General features: G+C 40.4%; 2 protein-coding genes across 3 annotated transcripts; one reads left to right on the top strand and one right to left on the bottom strand.

The window, feature by feature from the left end:
• Positions 1-1,104: 1,104 nt before the first annotated feature.
• Positions 1,105-3,210, top strand: LOC117446078 (myoD family inhibitor domain-containing protein 2). The gene is made up of 3 exons (XM_034082079.2): positions 1,105-1,234; positions 1,865-2,077; positions 2,921-3,210. Exons 1-3 carry the CDS (start codon positions 1,105-1,107, stop codon positions 3,208-3,210), a joined length of 633 nt encoding a protein of 210 aa, XP_033937970.1.
• A 31-nt stretch (positions 3,211-3,241) lies between these two features.
• On the bottom strand, positions 3,242-15,098 carry tfe3b (transcription factor binding to IGHM enhancer 3b). Of its 2 annotated transcripts, none has more exons than XM_034082878.2 (9): positions 14,945-15,098; positions 13,696-13,922; positions 12,793-13,017; positions 12,186-12,281; positions 9,635-9,743; positions 9,472-9,522; positions 9,199-9,274; positions 6,906-7,071; positions 3,242-5,216 (listed from the first exon to the last, which is right to left on the bottom strand). In XM_034082878.2, exons 2-9 carry the CDS (start codon positions 13,885-13,887, stop codon positions 4,812-4,814), a joined length of 1,320 nt encoding a protein of 439 aa, XP_033938769.1. In that variant the 5' UTR covers positions 13,888-13,922; positions 14,945-15,098; the 3' UTR covers positions 3,242-4,811. The 2 variants fall into 2 exon arrangements, with proteins under 2 accessions (XP_033938769.1, XP_033938768.1); XM_034082877.2 differs by having other exon boundaries at positions 9,472-9,528.
• Positions 15,099-15,398: the final 300 nt, after the last annotated feature.

Below are 15,398 nucleotides of genomic sequence, written 5' to 3' on the forward strand. Positions count from 1 at the left end.
GAGAGAGAGAGAGAGGAGAGAGAGAGAGAGAGAGAGAGAGAGAGAGAGTGAGAGAGAGAGAGAGAGAGAGAGGAGAGAGGGAGAGAGAGAGAGGCTGAATGTTGCAGTTAAACCTCCAATGCTGAGATTTCACTGAGGGATGCGTCTATGATAAACGATGAATAGTGGATTGCTATACTTCTACAAAATGTCATGAGAAGTGAGTACAATTTGTATTTTACAATATTCTCCATACAGACAGCAATAGTGAGGGATAACCACTGTGGGCGTTGGATTCCAGTACATGACAACAATGAATCATATCAGACAAATCTTTAGTTTTCAATATGTTACGGCTTTTATCTATTCCTTCGATCAAATAAACAGAATTATAGTTCATTACATTTAAATCATTTTAACTTGACTCATTCACTTTAACACGATATTATACCCTATTTACATCCTCGGTATCACCTATAAATGATTTCATCTTATGACCTAATAGATAATAAGTACAAGAAGAAAGAAATAGTCATTATGATCAAATATTTGAGATAGTTGCCTCGAGGTGTTTTCTGTTTTTTCTGCAAATAGAAAAAACCCCTGTCAAGATGTCACAGGAAGTAAGTATTACATTAATAATTGATGAAAAGTAAAATCAAGGTCTCACATTCTCATATAGCTGTCAGAATATCCCTGTGCTGCCTCTCATCATTGTAAATGTTTTGAAAATGCTGATTAATAATAGATTAACTTCTCGCCATTTCTGAGATGTCCACTCATCACTAACAGCTATGAAACCTCAACTACACATCTGACTCTGTGGAGAACGATGCGGTTTAATTTCATAACATTAAGTGAATTATAAATAAGGAAGTAAGTAAGTATAAGGTTTGAGGTTATGATTTCTTATGTTTCATTCACAGACATAAAAAAGGCAGGCTGATGCATTTAAAAAATGAATATTAACAATGAACAGACACAATTATAAAAGATATATAAATGAAAAGATATGAGTAAAATAAGAATAAAACTAATATATATATATAACTGTTATATTTTATAGTTTGTCTCAGATTAAACGGTCCTGATTTGTTGTCTTTCATTTACCGAGCTTGAAGCAGGATGGATGGAAAACTGGATTGTCTAGCTCTGAATGGAAAGATGGAAGATGTAAATGAAGTCAAACCAAACATCTGTGACTCACCGACCGATGCTTCGGAGTGTCCCATTTTACCTGACGACTCCATTGCAGGTAAATTCACAAAACAGTCATTGTCATTCAATTAGGATAGTCTCTAAATACCACAGTGACGCAATACTGCATAAATGTCACAAGTAAAATCCTGATTTGAAAATGTTACTTAAGCAAAAGAACAAACATTTAAGCATAAAATATATTCAAAGTACAAGTAATATTAGTCGTTCTGCATAATGGCCCATTGCATTCTTTATATGATATATTTGTGTTATTATTGAAGGGTTAAGGTGTTTTTTGAAGCTAGTGAGGTGAAGCTAAACTCATTACTTTAAAGATTGCTTTGTCGCTTGTGAATGTATAGTTGAAGTATTAAAGTCTCATTAATGCAAAGTAAGTTACTCAAGCTTTCAGATAAATGTTCAAAATTGCAGTAACTACCTCTGAATTGTTATGGAGTAGAAGTATAAAGTATCAGAAAATCAATACTCAAGTTAAAAACAAGTATACCTTTATTTTCCACCACTGTTTGGCGCTTTGGTAAAATGTTTTTTTCACAATTTTTTCAGAGCAGGTCTCCTCCGAAGTTATAGGTATACCTTCATCTCTGAACTCTTTTGTTAATCGCTATTTTTTTTTCTGTTGCAGTTTTGATGAAGATTTGTTCCATTTGTATGTCCGGTGCAGATACCAACTTGCATAAAACCCCAAAAGGAGGCGAGAGCGTAGATGTGTTCCCCTGCAGCTCTGTGGAGCCGCCGCAGCCTCTTTGTGCCGCGCGGCCCTCCTCCATGGAGGCCTGCACTGTACAGGAAATGAGTCAGACGTTCACTTCCATCAGCCGGAGTCAAGACAGCCTCAAAACCACCACCACGGTCCACACTGAGCCCGATGCTGACGGTAAGGACACACTCTCAAGGTAACAGATACACAGTGTATGACAGTTACATGATATGAATGTGACAGTTTGATGAGATGACACTAGCTCACACACACAATAAGTATACTGATATTGAATAAATAACAATAGACAAAAATGTTTTTTTTTAGGATCCCCTCCAACATTTTGAATAACTAGTAGACTGTCTATATGGATAAAGAAAACACCCATAAAATGCCAAGCATATTTATTGTTCAGCCCCCGCCACTTCAGGGCTAATTTTGTCCCATTTTATGTTGTGTTGTACCTTGTAATGGTTTGTGGCAACATTCAAAATAATTTGGCTTTACAATGTATTTTTTAGAAACCTTATAGGGGCCCTATTGTGCTTTGAGGGGGTTTTACCTTTCCTGTAGTGTGTTATATAGGTTGTTGTGCATGTAAAGGGTCTGCAAAGGCTAAAATCCCAAAGTTCACACACTCTCCCCGTCTGAAACGCCTCCATTGAACTCCTGGAACATATAGTGACATCACCTCATAACACTTGTGCTTCTATTGGGTAGCGCTCCGACACATTGTACGTTATAGGCTAAGGGGTGGGACACTTTTAAGCGGTTGACCAATCACAACAGAGGCGGCCAGCTAACCAATCAGAGCAGACTGGGCTCTGGTTTCAGACAGAGGGTGAAAAGAGGTGCTGCAGCATGAGAAAATAAAACGCTTGTTGAACATTAAAGCATGGAGACACGTCCCAGTAGAGACAGAACTACAAATACAAACCTGAAAATTAGCTTCATAGGACCCACTAAATGTTTTTTTCTCAAATTGAAGCATCCTTGTCTCTCTTTTCCTCTTTCCCCGAGACCTTTGTGCTGCATTCCTTCTGTCCTGCCTGTTCTGTCACCCTCTGGACTGTTTCCTGGCCGTGATGAGAGGCTGTAACGGCTGCATTTGGTCTCTGTGCTCGTGCCTCTGCGGCTGCGAGCCCAGCACCCTGCAGCCCCTCCTGGGCGTCACCCGGAGCGGCGACCTCTGCGAGTGTCTGGGTGGTGTTCGCTGCTTCCTGTGCGACTGTCCCGCCTACGACATCTGCCTCCAGGCCACAGAGTGCCTGGACCTCGCCATGGAGATCTCCCAAATGCTTTACCACTAAACGCAGCCAATAACCACAGACACACAGGGAATATACATAGGAATCATTTATTTGTTAAAATCTTTTCCGAAAGCCAACTTGTAGGGACACAAATGCTACCAGTTGATGATTAACAGTCAATGTTAGCGCTCAGATAAATGTCAAGGTAGGACATGGTTAATATATGGAGGAGGGGGTTAAGTATGAGGGGTAACATCTCTCATCTTATGGGACTAGGAACAACGCCATTTTGAAGCACTTAGCCATGTAGCAGAGCTCAGAATCAATCAATCTAACCACCAAATAGTTAGAATATATTTGGCTGCTGAGTAGTTTAAAATGTATGCAAGTCAATAACTTGGAGGTTGTGTCGGAGGAAAATAAAAATCAGTCTGTCAGTGTTTTAAAAAAACGTTTTTTTTTAACTCACATTCATGTACTGTACACAAGGTCGCGTACAGCATCTGACAAATTAAAATGTCTTTCTAAACGTTGTGGCTATTTTATTGAGTAATAATTGCATCGCAGGTTTCACACGACAAACGGTTATACCTTATCGCTACAGACGTGAGGCTAGTGGTTGGTTTAAAAGAAAGTCAAAGCCCTCTCAATTCAAACTACAATGAGCGATAATAAACTATTAGATGCATCACTGTTGATCGTCCAAAAACCGAAATAAAACAGAAGCCATAATCTTTGTAGAACCAGTCAAATCACCCAGTGACAAACAACGACTGACAACACAGATATTAGTCAGAAGAAGCGACTTATATTAAGGTATAAAAGTGTAATGAACTACAGTACTGTTGTAAAAGATGAAATTGTTCTGTCTTGCATTTCCATTGACTGCGTGAATATATTCAAAAATAAAAAACCGCTGATTTGTAATAGCTACTCTGGAAGAAGTCCTGCTTTGGCTAGCTAGCTGCAGCAGAGAGTGATTTTCCATTGCTTTTAAATGTTATTACAAATACATGCATCCCTGGGCCTTATCCGTCCACTGTGTGTGATAGTAATAAAAACAGACAAAAGCTCTCATAAAATGCATAGACTGCCTTCAAATAAGGTGCAATAAAACTGCTCAAAATAAAATATTCTTATATACAATATGCGGTAAATATTTCCCGATGGGCCAATTCACTTTACATAGATCCCTTCTGTAGCTGCTGGTGAGGCAAACCAACATGGAGCAGCTGCTATAAACAAACCCTGATTCCAGTCATTTGAAAAAAAAAAAAACGAAATATAATTTGTTTGTTCAAAAATAAACCTCACAGCTTTCTTCCCTAAATATGAGCATATAATAAATTCAAGCAAACTTTAAAATCCCTCTTATATCTCTGAAGTAAAATCTATTTATAGAATGTGTTATCGCTTAATCCATGCCCCTATTATACAACATTACATTTCTTAATAAGATTGCATTTAAAAACCCAGACATAATCATCTGAACAGCTCCAAACAGGAACAATAATCATAATAATAAGGTCTGTATGGCGAAATTAGGAATAACGTACTTTGTCCAATGTTTGTTAGTTTTGATGTTATTGTTTCAGTCCTATAAACAGACTTGTGTTATTTTGGGATGGACGTCCCAGCCTTCTCGTCAATCAAAGAGCTCATCATAAGTCCTCGTCCATCTCCAGGCTGCTCCGGCGACTGCTTGTTTTCGAGGCACAGGGTGACAGAGGGGAGAAGAAAGACTCCCCCCCCCGATCCAGGGTGCACCCGTCGTCCATGAGAATGTCTCCCAAGCTCACGTCGGGGTAGAACTCCGAGGCCGAGGCGTCGTCCAGCTCGGCGAAGCTCAGGCTGCCCAGGTCCAGGGGGCTGCTGAGGGTGACCCCCGCGGGAGAGTCTGAGGATGGGGGGGACAGGAAGGAGGCCGGGAGGGGCTGTCCGACGAGGCCCAGGAGGCTCTGGGAGGAGAGTCCTCCGGCGCTGGGAAGCTGCTGCTGCTGCTGGAGCAGGGGGGGGTCGGGGCTCAGCCCGCCCAGGCCGCTCAGCCGCGCCTGCATCTCCAGCTCCTGGGAGAGAAAGACGGTGGGATTTTTACATGCAGAAGCAAAAGAGTGGTGCAGGAAAGAGTTCTAAAATCCAGAAATTAGTTAGCATTTTACCATTTCCATTACGTTACGTTTCATTTAGCTGAAGCGTTTCAATCCAAAGCCGAACAATCAGTGCAATAAACCCTAACGATACTAACTCAGAACAACAGTGCAGGTCCTGTATATCCGCTTCCAATAGAGAGGAGAAGTCCCTCCCTTTCCGGGGGACCTCCATGGGACCTTGTTTCGGAAAAATCATGTGTTGAAGTCAATGGAGAGAGAAAGATTATCTTTTGATCCCGTTTGAATTGTGCCACGAATTACACAGATGATGTTTGTCAATTTAAAAGATCATTTTGCAAGTCAAAAAAATAAAAATGTGTGAAACCGCTCAATGAACTACATCTCCCATTTCGCACCACACACCAAGATGGCCGTCACGTTGGAACATTTCAGAGATAATCTTTCTCTCTCCATTGACTTCAATACATACTTTTTCCGAAATAAGGTCCCATGGTTCAGAAGTAGAAGGCCAAATCATTGTAAGTGCCTGTGCTTTAGTTTCCAATAAGCACATTTTCACTTTTTTTTTTAGGTACAAGCGATCCAGGTGGGACGAAAGATTGGTTGACCTTCTGCTGTCATGATGTCCATGGGGAGCCATGAAGTTATGCATAACGTTTGACTTCTAGACACTGCATTAACACTTTAAAAGCATCAAAAGTGGTGTAAATATGTGAAGATTATCGTGCTGAAGAAAACATATAAGGAAGATATTTGTGTGTTGGTCAGAGTTATTTTAAGTAAGTAACATTTCCTTTCTTTTAGCCTTTCCATGCTAACTTCTGGGTCAGCCTACAGCAACACGTCATCACTTCACCACTTAAAGGTGGGGTAGGTAAGTTTCAGAAAGCGGCTCGAGATACACTTTTTGTTATATTCCATGGAATGCTCTTAACATCCCGATAGCAATGAATATCTGAAGTGCTTTGACAAAAAATCCATAAAAAAACGTCATCTGTGGAAGCCGTAATACTGTGAAAAGTACACGATGGCGATGGCCTACCTGCCTGTCAGCCTTCCATCGGGGCACAAACTTATCTCGTGCCCTCATTGGTCATGTGCGCGTTCGTGTGTGTTGGAGGAGGGGCTCTGTAAGGAAGTGGCAGATTTTCGCCGGTTGTGTATTTTCAAATTCTAGCGATCTCGAGCCGGTTTCTCAAACTTACCTACCCCACCTTTAATATCCTGAATTGACTGAAGATTAAGACATTTTATTGTGAAGAATCTGCTACAATAATCAACATCGTCACACTTTATGGTGCATTACCACCAACAACTTTCCATAAATTAGATTAAATGACATCTCCTCCCACATCAGACATGGCCAGGAACATTTCAGAAAACAGGAGACAGTGTGACTTGCAGACCCAGCTATAAACAAATGATGTGATTCCTGCTCCTGAAAACAGGAACAGCTGTTAGGATCTCTGTATTCTGCAGGCATTTCTTCATCACATAGGTCTGTGTTTGAGCACTTGCAACAAGCTGTTTATTGGACTGACTTATCACTGTGGCCAGATTTAACTACAACACCGAGTGGAGCAGCTGTTGTTTTTCAAGTCTTGGACACGCCTCCCTCGAACACGGCTCACAACAAACACTGACCTGGATGCGTAACATTAGACTGTGGTTTGCAAGCTCAAGCTTTTTCTGACGCATATCGATATCCTTGGCTCTCTGCTGCTCCTTCTGCAGCTTCCTGATGTAGTCGACGGAGGCTTTCAGGATGGTGCCTTTATTCCAGCGCATTTCGCTGACATCATTGTGATATCAGTAAACATATATTGTAGAGGCAGGAGGGAAAGGAAACACAAGGAAGAGCAAAGGAGATTTTTACTACACAACAGTCGCAGGGAGCTTAGAGAGTACAAACCAAGTGGGCGTGGCCACTAGACATTGTTTTAAAGGGCCCATGTCATTTTGCGGTTATTACCCGTCCCCTTGTGTGTTATGTAGCTTTGTATGCATGCATGTAAACGGTCTGCAGAGTCACAAACCCTCAAAGTGCACCCTGTAGCGAGTAAAACTCTAACACACACACACACACACACACACACACACACACACACACACACACACACACACACACACACACACACACACACACACACACACACACACACACACACACACACACACACTCTCTAAGCGGCGAAACTGTGACACGCTGGGGGGGGGGGTTGCTAGTGGAGCCTCGCAGATGGGGGTGCTGCAGCCCCCTCAGCACCCCCCCCCCCGTACTGGTATCATGTTCTGGCTGTTAACGCCACTGTAACACCTAATCACTGATGTTCCGCTGTAACAGTGGTAGACTCATCAGAACAGAGTGGGCGAGCTGACCAATCAGAGCACAGTGGGCTCATAGGGAGGGGGGGGGGGGGCAGGAGCTCCAACAAGCCGTTTAGGACAGAGAGTGAACACACATACTATACAGAGATGCTGTTTGAGAAACCAATGTGAGTTTGGAACATTGAAGAATGCAAATGTATTTAAGTAGACCTCAACAATGGAATTATGATCAGTAGAAATGGCAGTGACACGGGACCTTTAAAGCCTGGAGTTTGGCAACTAACGATTATTTTCCTTTTTTGTATAATCTACCAATTTTTTCAAAAAGTAATTGTCTATAAAATGACATAAAATTGATAAAAAAAAATGTCATTCCAGTTTCTAAAGTCTTTACATTTATTTGTGTAAATAAAAAACCCAAAGATATTAAGTTTAATAAAAGATAAAGCCTAGGGAAAAAAACTGGAAATCCCCATATTGACATCGGAAGACAGCCATTTGAGCCTTTTTGGCAATTTTGCTAATAATTGTAATGATAAATCAAGCAATATGCTGCTTTATCCTCATGTTACTCTAAATGGAACCATAATCTACTAAATAGATTATATTCTCTTTTGTACCTGATTGAAGAAGACTTGGAATTAGCTATTATAACCCCCAACTCATTTCAATAATATAGTCAATGAGAGAGGAGCAGAACAATTCAGCATGATGCCAAATAATTAATGTTGGCGATTAAATAGAAAGTATGTTTAAAGGTCCCGTGTCATGGCCATTTCTACTGATCATAGTTCCATTGTTGAGGTCTACTAGAATAGATTTATATTGTGCAATTTTCCAAACTCACATTGGTTTTCTCACAGCATCTCTGTAAAGTATGTGTATTCACTCTCTGTCCTAAACGGCTTGTTGGAGCTCCGCCCCAGCCCAGTGTGCTCTGATTGGTCGGGACGTTGCGAGGCTCGCTGCTCAGTGAGCTGGCTTACTGGTGTGGTTTCTGGGTCGGCGATACAGCGAGACAGCATCCTGAGCACACACAAACACTCACAGCCGAAGTAAAACCAATAAGTGTGGCTTGATATTGAGTAAGAAAAGGGTTTATAACGCTGTGAGAATGAGTCTGAGAGCATTTCTCCGCCATCCCAACTCGTCTGTTACCAACCAGGGAGCTCTATGCAAGTCAATGGGACTCCTTGTTAGTTGAACATTTACGCTAAAGGTCCCCCCACTGCGTTTGATAGTGACGCCAAGGGATTCTGGTGTGTGAGGGGCTCCGCGGATTGGTCCATTTTGTTAAAGAAACAAATGGAAAAAGAGAAATGTCCACCGAGGCGTTCTGGGGCAGCACAGACAGGTCTTCTCTGTGTTAGAGTTTTACTCGCCACAGGGTGCACTTTGAGGGTTTGTGACTCTGCAGACCGGTTACATGCAGAACAAGCTACATGACACACAAGGGGACGGGTGATAACCGGAAGAGCATGACATGGGACCTTTAACATCACAGAAGCTACGGCCATTGTTTTTTCATGTCAGGGTCTCAATTTTAAAAATAATAATACTAATAATTTCCGCAAAATTCCTATCCTGAAAAAAATCAAACTGTGCTTACGAGTCACTTGACTTGGGTATCAGCGTGCCCAGCTCCTTTATACGGTCGTTGATGTTGAATCTCCGCCTCCTCTCGACTGTAGACAGGCAAGAAGAACAAGTCAGAGGGGGAAATTAACACACCTAAAATAACCTTTAACTCTCAGTTAGCACGATGCAGATACATATCACATGGACTGAGGTATTCTTGAGCTTAAATCTGCACGGCGCTGCATGTCACCTTTGCTTACTGCAGCAAAAGGGCTCAAAATGGTTGGAATAGATCTGGACTTACTGAGGTTGTGGTTGTCTTTTTTCTGCCTTTCTTTCATTACTGCTTTGACGTCTGATTCTTAAAAGACAAATTCATTATGAGCCACACAATGAAATATGAACAAGTCATCCTAAACATTTATAGTGAAGTCAAGACACAGGTTTATGAAAGCTGGGTACCGTACCAGTAATTTCCCTTTTAATTTGTGGAAGGTCAGCGGGGCAGGAGTTGCTGGCAGTGAGAGTTGCTGCCATTCCAGGACTGTGGTAAACATCCAGAAGATTCCCCGGGAGCTGCAGGGGAAATAAAAAAGTGTTCAAATATATATATATAGTAAAAAATAGTCACTAAATGTGTTACCTCTGAAGTAACAGAGGTAATACCATACTGTAAAAAAATACTTGATTACAAAGTAAAAGTTCAAATACAGAAATATTAGTTTTTAATTTTATTTATTTATTTATTCTACTAAAATCATACAAAATCAAAAACGTATAATTCATACACACAAATGAACAACATTAGTAGAAGCGGGAGGGCTGAAGCATAGCTTATGGGCAGCAGCCCTCCCGTGCATCATCATTAGCATCAATATAATAATGGCATTTATTTGTAATAGAAATGAAGGAGTACAAAGAAATAAAGAAAACTAATGAAAACTGGAAAAACTGGAAAAAAAAAAAAAAGTTAGGGCAAGAAAAAAGTAAATGCATATATAAGTAATACTGGGAATATCAAATACTTGTTAGCTGGAGTAATCTGCAAATATAATTGTTGATGACTAGTAATACTTGAAAGGTCTGGGTGAAGTCCATTCCACGTTCTAACTCTGATTATGAATAAGCTGCGTGATGTGATGGTTGTTCTACAGGGCTTGCTACCCAACCAGTTAGGATGCCTGGTTGGGTGTTTCCTGACTGTGGTTTGGAACTGCTTTTGAATGTTAGTAGGCATTTTGTTATTTGTTATTTGCATTACATGTACCTAAAAAACCCAAATTAAAAGTACTTATTATTCAGAAGGCCCATTTTTAAATGAAATACATACATTGGTTGGACTATGAAAAGTGAGCCATTCATGTGTTAAGCTGTTGAAGTTGGAACTACCTTAGATTAACTCGATACTGTATTTTACAGTGTCCTAATCCACAACAGTACATCATAATTCTTCAACCGGTTGTTTTTTTGTGTTTATAATATCGACCAGGAGTAGGTCGTAACTTATGTAGTCGAACAAATGTAGAGCATGTCAAATTACAATGCCTGATTTCAAATTGTAGTGGAGTAGATATATAAAGTACCAAAAACATACTTAAAGGTAGGGTAGGTAAGAATGGAGAAACCAGATCGAGTGCGCTAGAATTTGAAAGTACACAACCAGAAAAAATCTGCCTCTTCCTCACAGAGCCCCTCCTCCAACACACACGAACACGCACATGAGGAAGGCTGACAGGCAGGTAGGCCATCCAGTTACTTTAGCCGGCCGACTCAGATGATTGGTCGTGCTTTTTACAGCGCCACGGCTTCCACAGATGATTTTTTTTAAGTATTTATTGTCAAAGTATTTAATGTATTAATTGCTATCGGGATGTTAAGAGCATTCCATGGAATATAACAACAAGTGTTTCTAAAGTGAATTACCCACCCCACCTTTAAGCAAAGTACTTAAGGAAATGTACTTAGTTAATATCATAAATTAAGATTAAATGTACTTTATGAATCCCAAATTGGGAAATGGTTTTGTTGCAGCAGCATGTTTAACAAAGTATTGCGCATAATTAGAAATAAAAAAAGGAGCATGAAATAAACAATTATACAATATAAACAAAGAGTGAAAATATAAAAGTTGACCGTGAAGATACAAATATGTAAACTATCTGTGTTTTGTAAACACTATTTAAGGGCTCAATTACAGCAAACTAAATATAAAAGTAGGATATTATTTACATTTAGTGTGCAACAATGGCATATTAAATTAAATATAACTGTAAAATGTTAAAAAAAGAGAAACTATGGAGCGGTCTCTGCCAACCAGTTACATTCAACTACTGCTGATTACCGGAAACCTAAAAGCAAATGTTAAGTGTTCCCATCCTTGCATAAGAGTTATAATCAACTAAAAGTTAGTGTCTATCGTATCAGATAAATGTTATTACATGTTGCACGGAGCAAATGTGTTGAAAGAAAATCCTAAATTTGATCAACAGATGCCGTTTAAGGATTAAGCCCAAAATCCAAATATTTATATTACATTCTTACATATCTAAGTTGGGTGACAACACCTTCAAAAATCACAAAAAAGTATTACCTCAGTGTGCTTTCTTTTCTTTTCTTCCACCAGCATCACCATAATCCTCATATTTTGTTTTCCGGCAAAATGTTGTCAAGCTCTCTTTCTATCTGACGAACGACTTGTTAACCATGCAGGAACTTTTTTATGAGTGCAATCCTCTTGGTTTCACTTCTCCCTGTCTTGTGTCCTCTGATACATTTACCCCGCCCAGGCAGCACTTTTGTGACGAATAGTAACCGAGTGCCAAAAGTATATATTTGCTTCTACGACTTCTGAATTCCACACACACAAGAGACCGTCCATTCACAGAAAAACCACTTTGGGTACAAAAAGTGTGCGAGTTAACCCTGAAATCCTGCGTCTGAACACCACCAAAAGAAACGGTAGAGAAAACTTTAACAAAGGAAGTTTTAGTGTTCAAATAAATACATTGATCTCCATACCGTGCTAGGTAGCTGAAGTCCTAAGTCAATCAGCGAAATGATGTCGTCATTAAAACTGGATTCAAGACTAATGATGTCGTCGATCACATCGTCAATCTAGATAAAGCAGATGAGAGAAAACACAAGTGGTCCTAAATCAGAAAGGATTAAATGTGTCATAGCAATCAACATGTATGTACATATAGTGAGCTTTGTAATCTAAAGCTTACAGTGCAAGCACACAAAACCTTTGAAGTAAAGTGGCCTGATTTCAAAGATAGGAGCGTGTGCAAGAAGGGTGCATGGTTAAACTGTAAGTGCAGTATTTAACATCTTATTGTGACAACAGGCCAACAGGGGTACGAGGACAAAAAGCATGCATCAGCGCAGTGGGACCTTCAGACACATCATTGCAGAGCAAACAAAAAGTAATTAGCTAGAAGTGACCAGAAGGTTAGACATTTAGCTAGAAGTGAGCAGAAGGCTAGACATTTAACTTCTCCAAATTCACACTGTCAGTCTGCAGAAAGGCAGCCGTTGACGGGGTTCTGCAATCTTCTTTAGCAGCAAACCGAAAGCCGCACACAACAAGTCAAACCACTGTTATCAAAGCAGGAATTTCCCATACTTCCTCCTTGTTGGAGCCGATGTTGAGCAGAGCCATAGGGCTGTTGGGGGCACTGCTGGCCGTATGAGCGGCTTCAGGGGCCGAGCTGGACTGCTGCACAGGGGACACCCCCAGGGTCTGAGTGATCGCGTTGTTGCCCAGAGTGGTGGAGAGGTACTGCTTCACCTGCTGCCTCACAGCCTGCTGGATATGGTACTTGGTGGGGTTCTCCAAGTGGGTCTGCACCTGATCAGTTAAAGAGGAGTTAGGGGCTTATGTTCTCAATGTTTTTTTAAATAAAGAACAGAAGTGATACAAATACACACAAGTGTCTATGCTGGGAAAAATATCTGCAACCAAACTAAATCTACTCAGTTGAGAATCTTACATCGCACACATATAAAACCTGCTGTCAAAAACAAAATGGACATTAATGAATCTCTGCTCTGCAGTCAACTCTGGCGATCTTATTCACTGGTTCTGCTCATGTGTAAAGCTACAAAGCTACCGGTCTAGTATTTTGTAAGAACTGTGTGTTGTTTTTGGCGTTCCAATATAGGTAAACCCTATGTGCCTCCTTCTTGGTCTTCCAGAAGGTCATATTACAAATATCAATCACAGAGGGATATTTAATTTATTCACTTTGCCGGCAGATTTTTTTTTTCTTTCTGATTTTGGATGAAATGGTGTTTGTTCCCAACGAATACATCTTATGCATGCCTCATTCTTCACTGGATACTTTCCATAAAGTATGGGTCCCTTACTTGGATTACATAATAATAATTATTATCTAATTTTCTTTTGGTCATTGCTTTTCTTTCTCAGGTGGGAAATGGCAAAGGATGAGGATCCTTATATTATCCAGTGTTTTTTACTTCTTACTCTCACCTACGTCCATACCTGAGCTGTAACACAAACACTTACTTTCAGCAACTCCACGGGCACCTGTGCCGGAGGCGGGCGGGGAGCATGTGGGGGCAGAGTGACGGAGATGGCTGGAGTGGAGTCAGAGGCCCGGAGCTGGGAGACGGAGACCTGCTGCTGGGCCTCTCGTCTCTCCTGCTCCTGGGCCTGTTCTCGCATCAGCTGCTGCCGGAGCAACACGCGTGAAGACATGGTTAAGGAGAGCTAACCCAGATCTAGGGATGGAGCTGTAAAACAAAGAAAATGAGAGGATTATAGATATTTTAAAAAGTTTGTCATACTACTATATTATTATTAGAACTACGTTTTCTAGTGATGAAGCATCTTAGATCCAGATGTTAGTGTCACTATCTGTATGTTAATTTATAATGGAAATGTTGTATTTTTCTTATAGATTAGAAAAATATGTAGCAATTAAAGGTGTATGATATAATCTGGACAAATCAACACTTTAGTTCAATGTTTTGCAACCTGCACAATCACATACTATTTCTCCACACCATATACCAGCTTGCATTACAATAATGCATCAATAATTGAAATAAAAACATATGATACATATTTTTCAGAAATCCATTCTGCATGATGAGTACTTGGTAGCCTACTTTAAGTGAATGTATTAACTTTTGAACTTGATTGCAGGACTTGGATTTACAACAGAGCATTCCTAAAACCTGGTACTTGAAGATCTGAGTACTTCTCCCACATCTGTGTGTCGGTTATCGAAGTGGACATAAATGGTCAGAGCCGTTATGTCCGCAAACTGCGGTCCTCTCTCTAAAGAACCACACTGTAAACAAACTGTAAAAAGGCACATTACTCCATGCCATGTTAATGAATGTTTGGGTAGATTCTCGAGCCATTTAGAGAAGAAATACACACTTAATGGTTAGCTTTCCTAATGGTAGCCGTTTTCGCAATCTCTATTCTTGGTGAGCTCTAATCTTGCGTCATGACAGTTTGACAGCTCAGTGCTGCTAACGGGCCCACAACAACTAATGCTAAAGCTAGCTAATGTTAGTATTTACATCACCGACTCTTTACAGTGGTTTAGCTAACGTTGCCGACCAGTTACTAACTGTAAATATCGGAAGAATGCTAGCTATTTATGTTGAAAGCAGTCGTTTAACAGCAGCGTCACGTCAAAGTAAAAATAGGAAGTTGATTTCTAGCTAAGCTAACTAGCATCCGTTAGTTTCCCAAAAAGCTAATGCAACCTAGTTTATTTTAGAGGGAATAATAAACGTACTGTGGCAACAGATGTGTCAAATGAATCAAAAAGATCCGAAGTCCAAAGGTTTCTTTGCCATTTTGAAAGTCCGTGAACACAAGCTCTTCCGACAGTCGTTAGCCTCGATACCAGTGTTGTTTATCTTGGGCCGACGGGCTGAGGTCATCGAACCACGCAGGTTACCCGGAACTTGATTGCTGTGAAGTTACTACACTTTCAAAATACCCCATGTAGTGCAGGCATACCCGGATTAAAAGAAAATAAAGTCGTACTATTAAAGTGCAAACGACAGTAACTGGGATAGAAAAAATAGAGAACGTCAAGTCTTTAATGTGATGTTTAAGTTATCTAAAGTAGAGCGGATATACCCGTGTTAACATAAGATAAAGTTGTGTTGTTAAAAATGCAAACGATTGTAATTGGGATAGAACAATTAAAATAATGAAAGTTAAGTGACCTTAAGTGCAACTTC

Source organism: Pseudochaenichthys georgianus, chromosome 5 (assembly GCF_902827115.2).
Source record: "Pseudochaenichthys georgianus chromosome 5, fPseGeo1.2, whole genome shotgun sequence".
In the NCBI taxonomy this organism is placed as follows: Eukaryota; Metazoa; Chordata; class Actinopteri; order Perciformes; family Channichthyidae; genus Pseudochaenichthys; species Pseudochaenichthys georgianus.

Coding starts and splice junctions, on each gene's coding strand:
- LOC117446078 (XM_034082079.2), top strand. CDS start 1,105: ATGGATGGAAAACTGGATTGTCTAGCTCTGAATGGAAAGATGGAAGAT. Junction 1,235..1,864: donor ACCTGACGACTCCATTGCAG/GTAAATTCACAA, acceptor TGTCCGGTGCAG/ATACCAACTTGCATAAAACC. Junction 2,078..2,920: donor CACTGAGCCCGATGCTGACG/GTAAGGACACAC, acceptor TCTTTCCCCGAG/ACCTTTGTGCTGCATTCCTT.
- tfe3b (XM_034082877.2), bottom strand. CDS start 13,887: ATGTCTTCACGCGTGTTGCTCCGGCAGCAGCTGATGCGAGAACAGGCC. Junction 9,744..12,185: donor GACTTCAGCTACCTAGCACG/GTATGGAGATCA, acceptor TTTCCCCTGCAG/CTCCCGGGGAATCTTCTGGA. Junction 9,529..9,634: donor AATTAAAAGGGAAATTACTG/GTACGGTACCCA, acceptor TTGTCTTTTAAG/AATCAGACGTCAAAGCAGTA.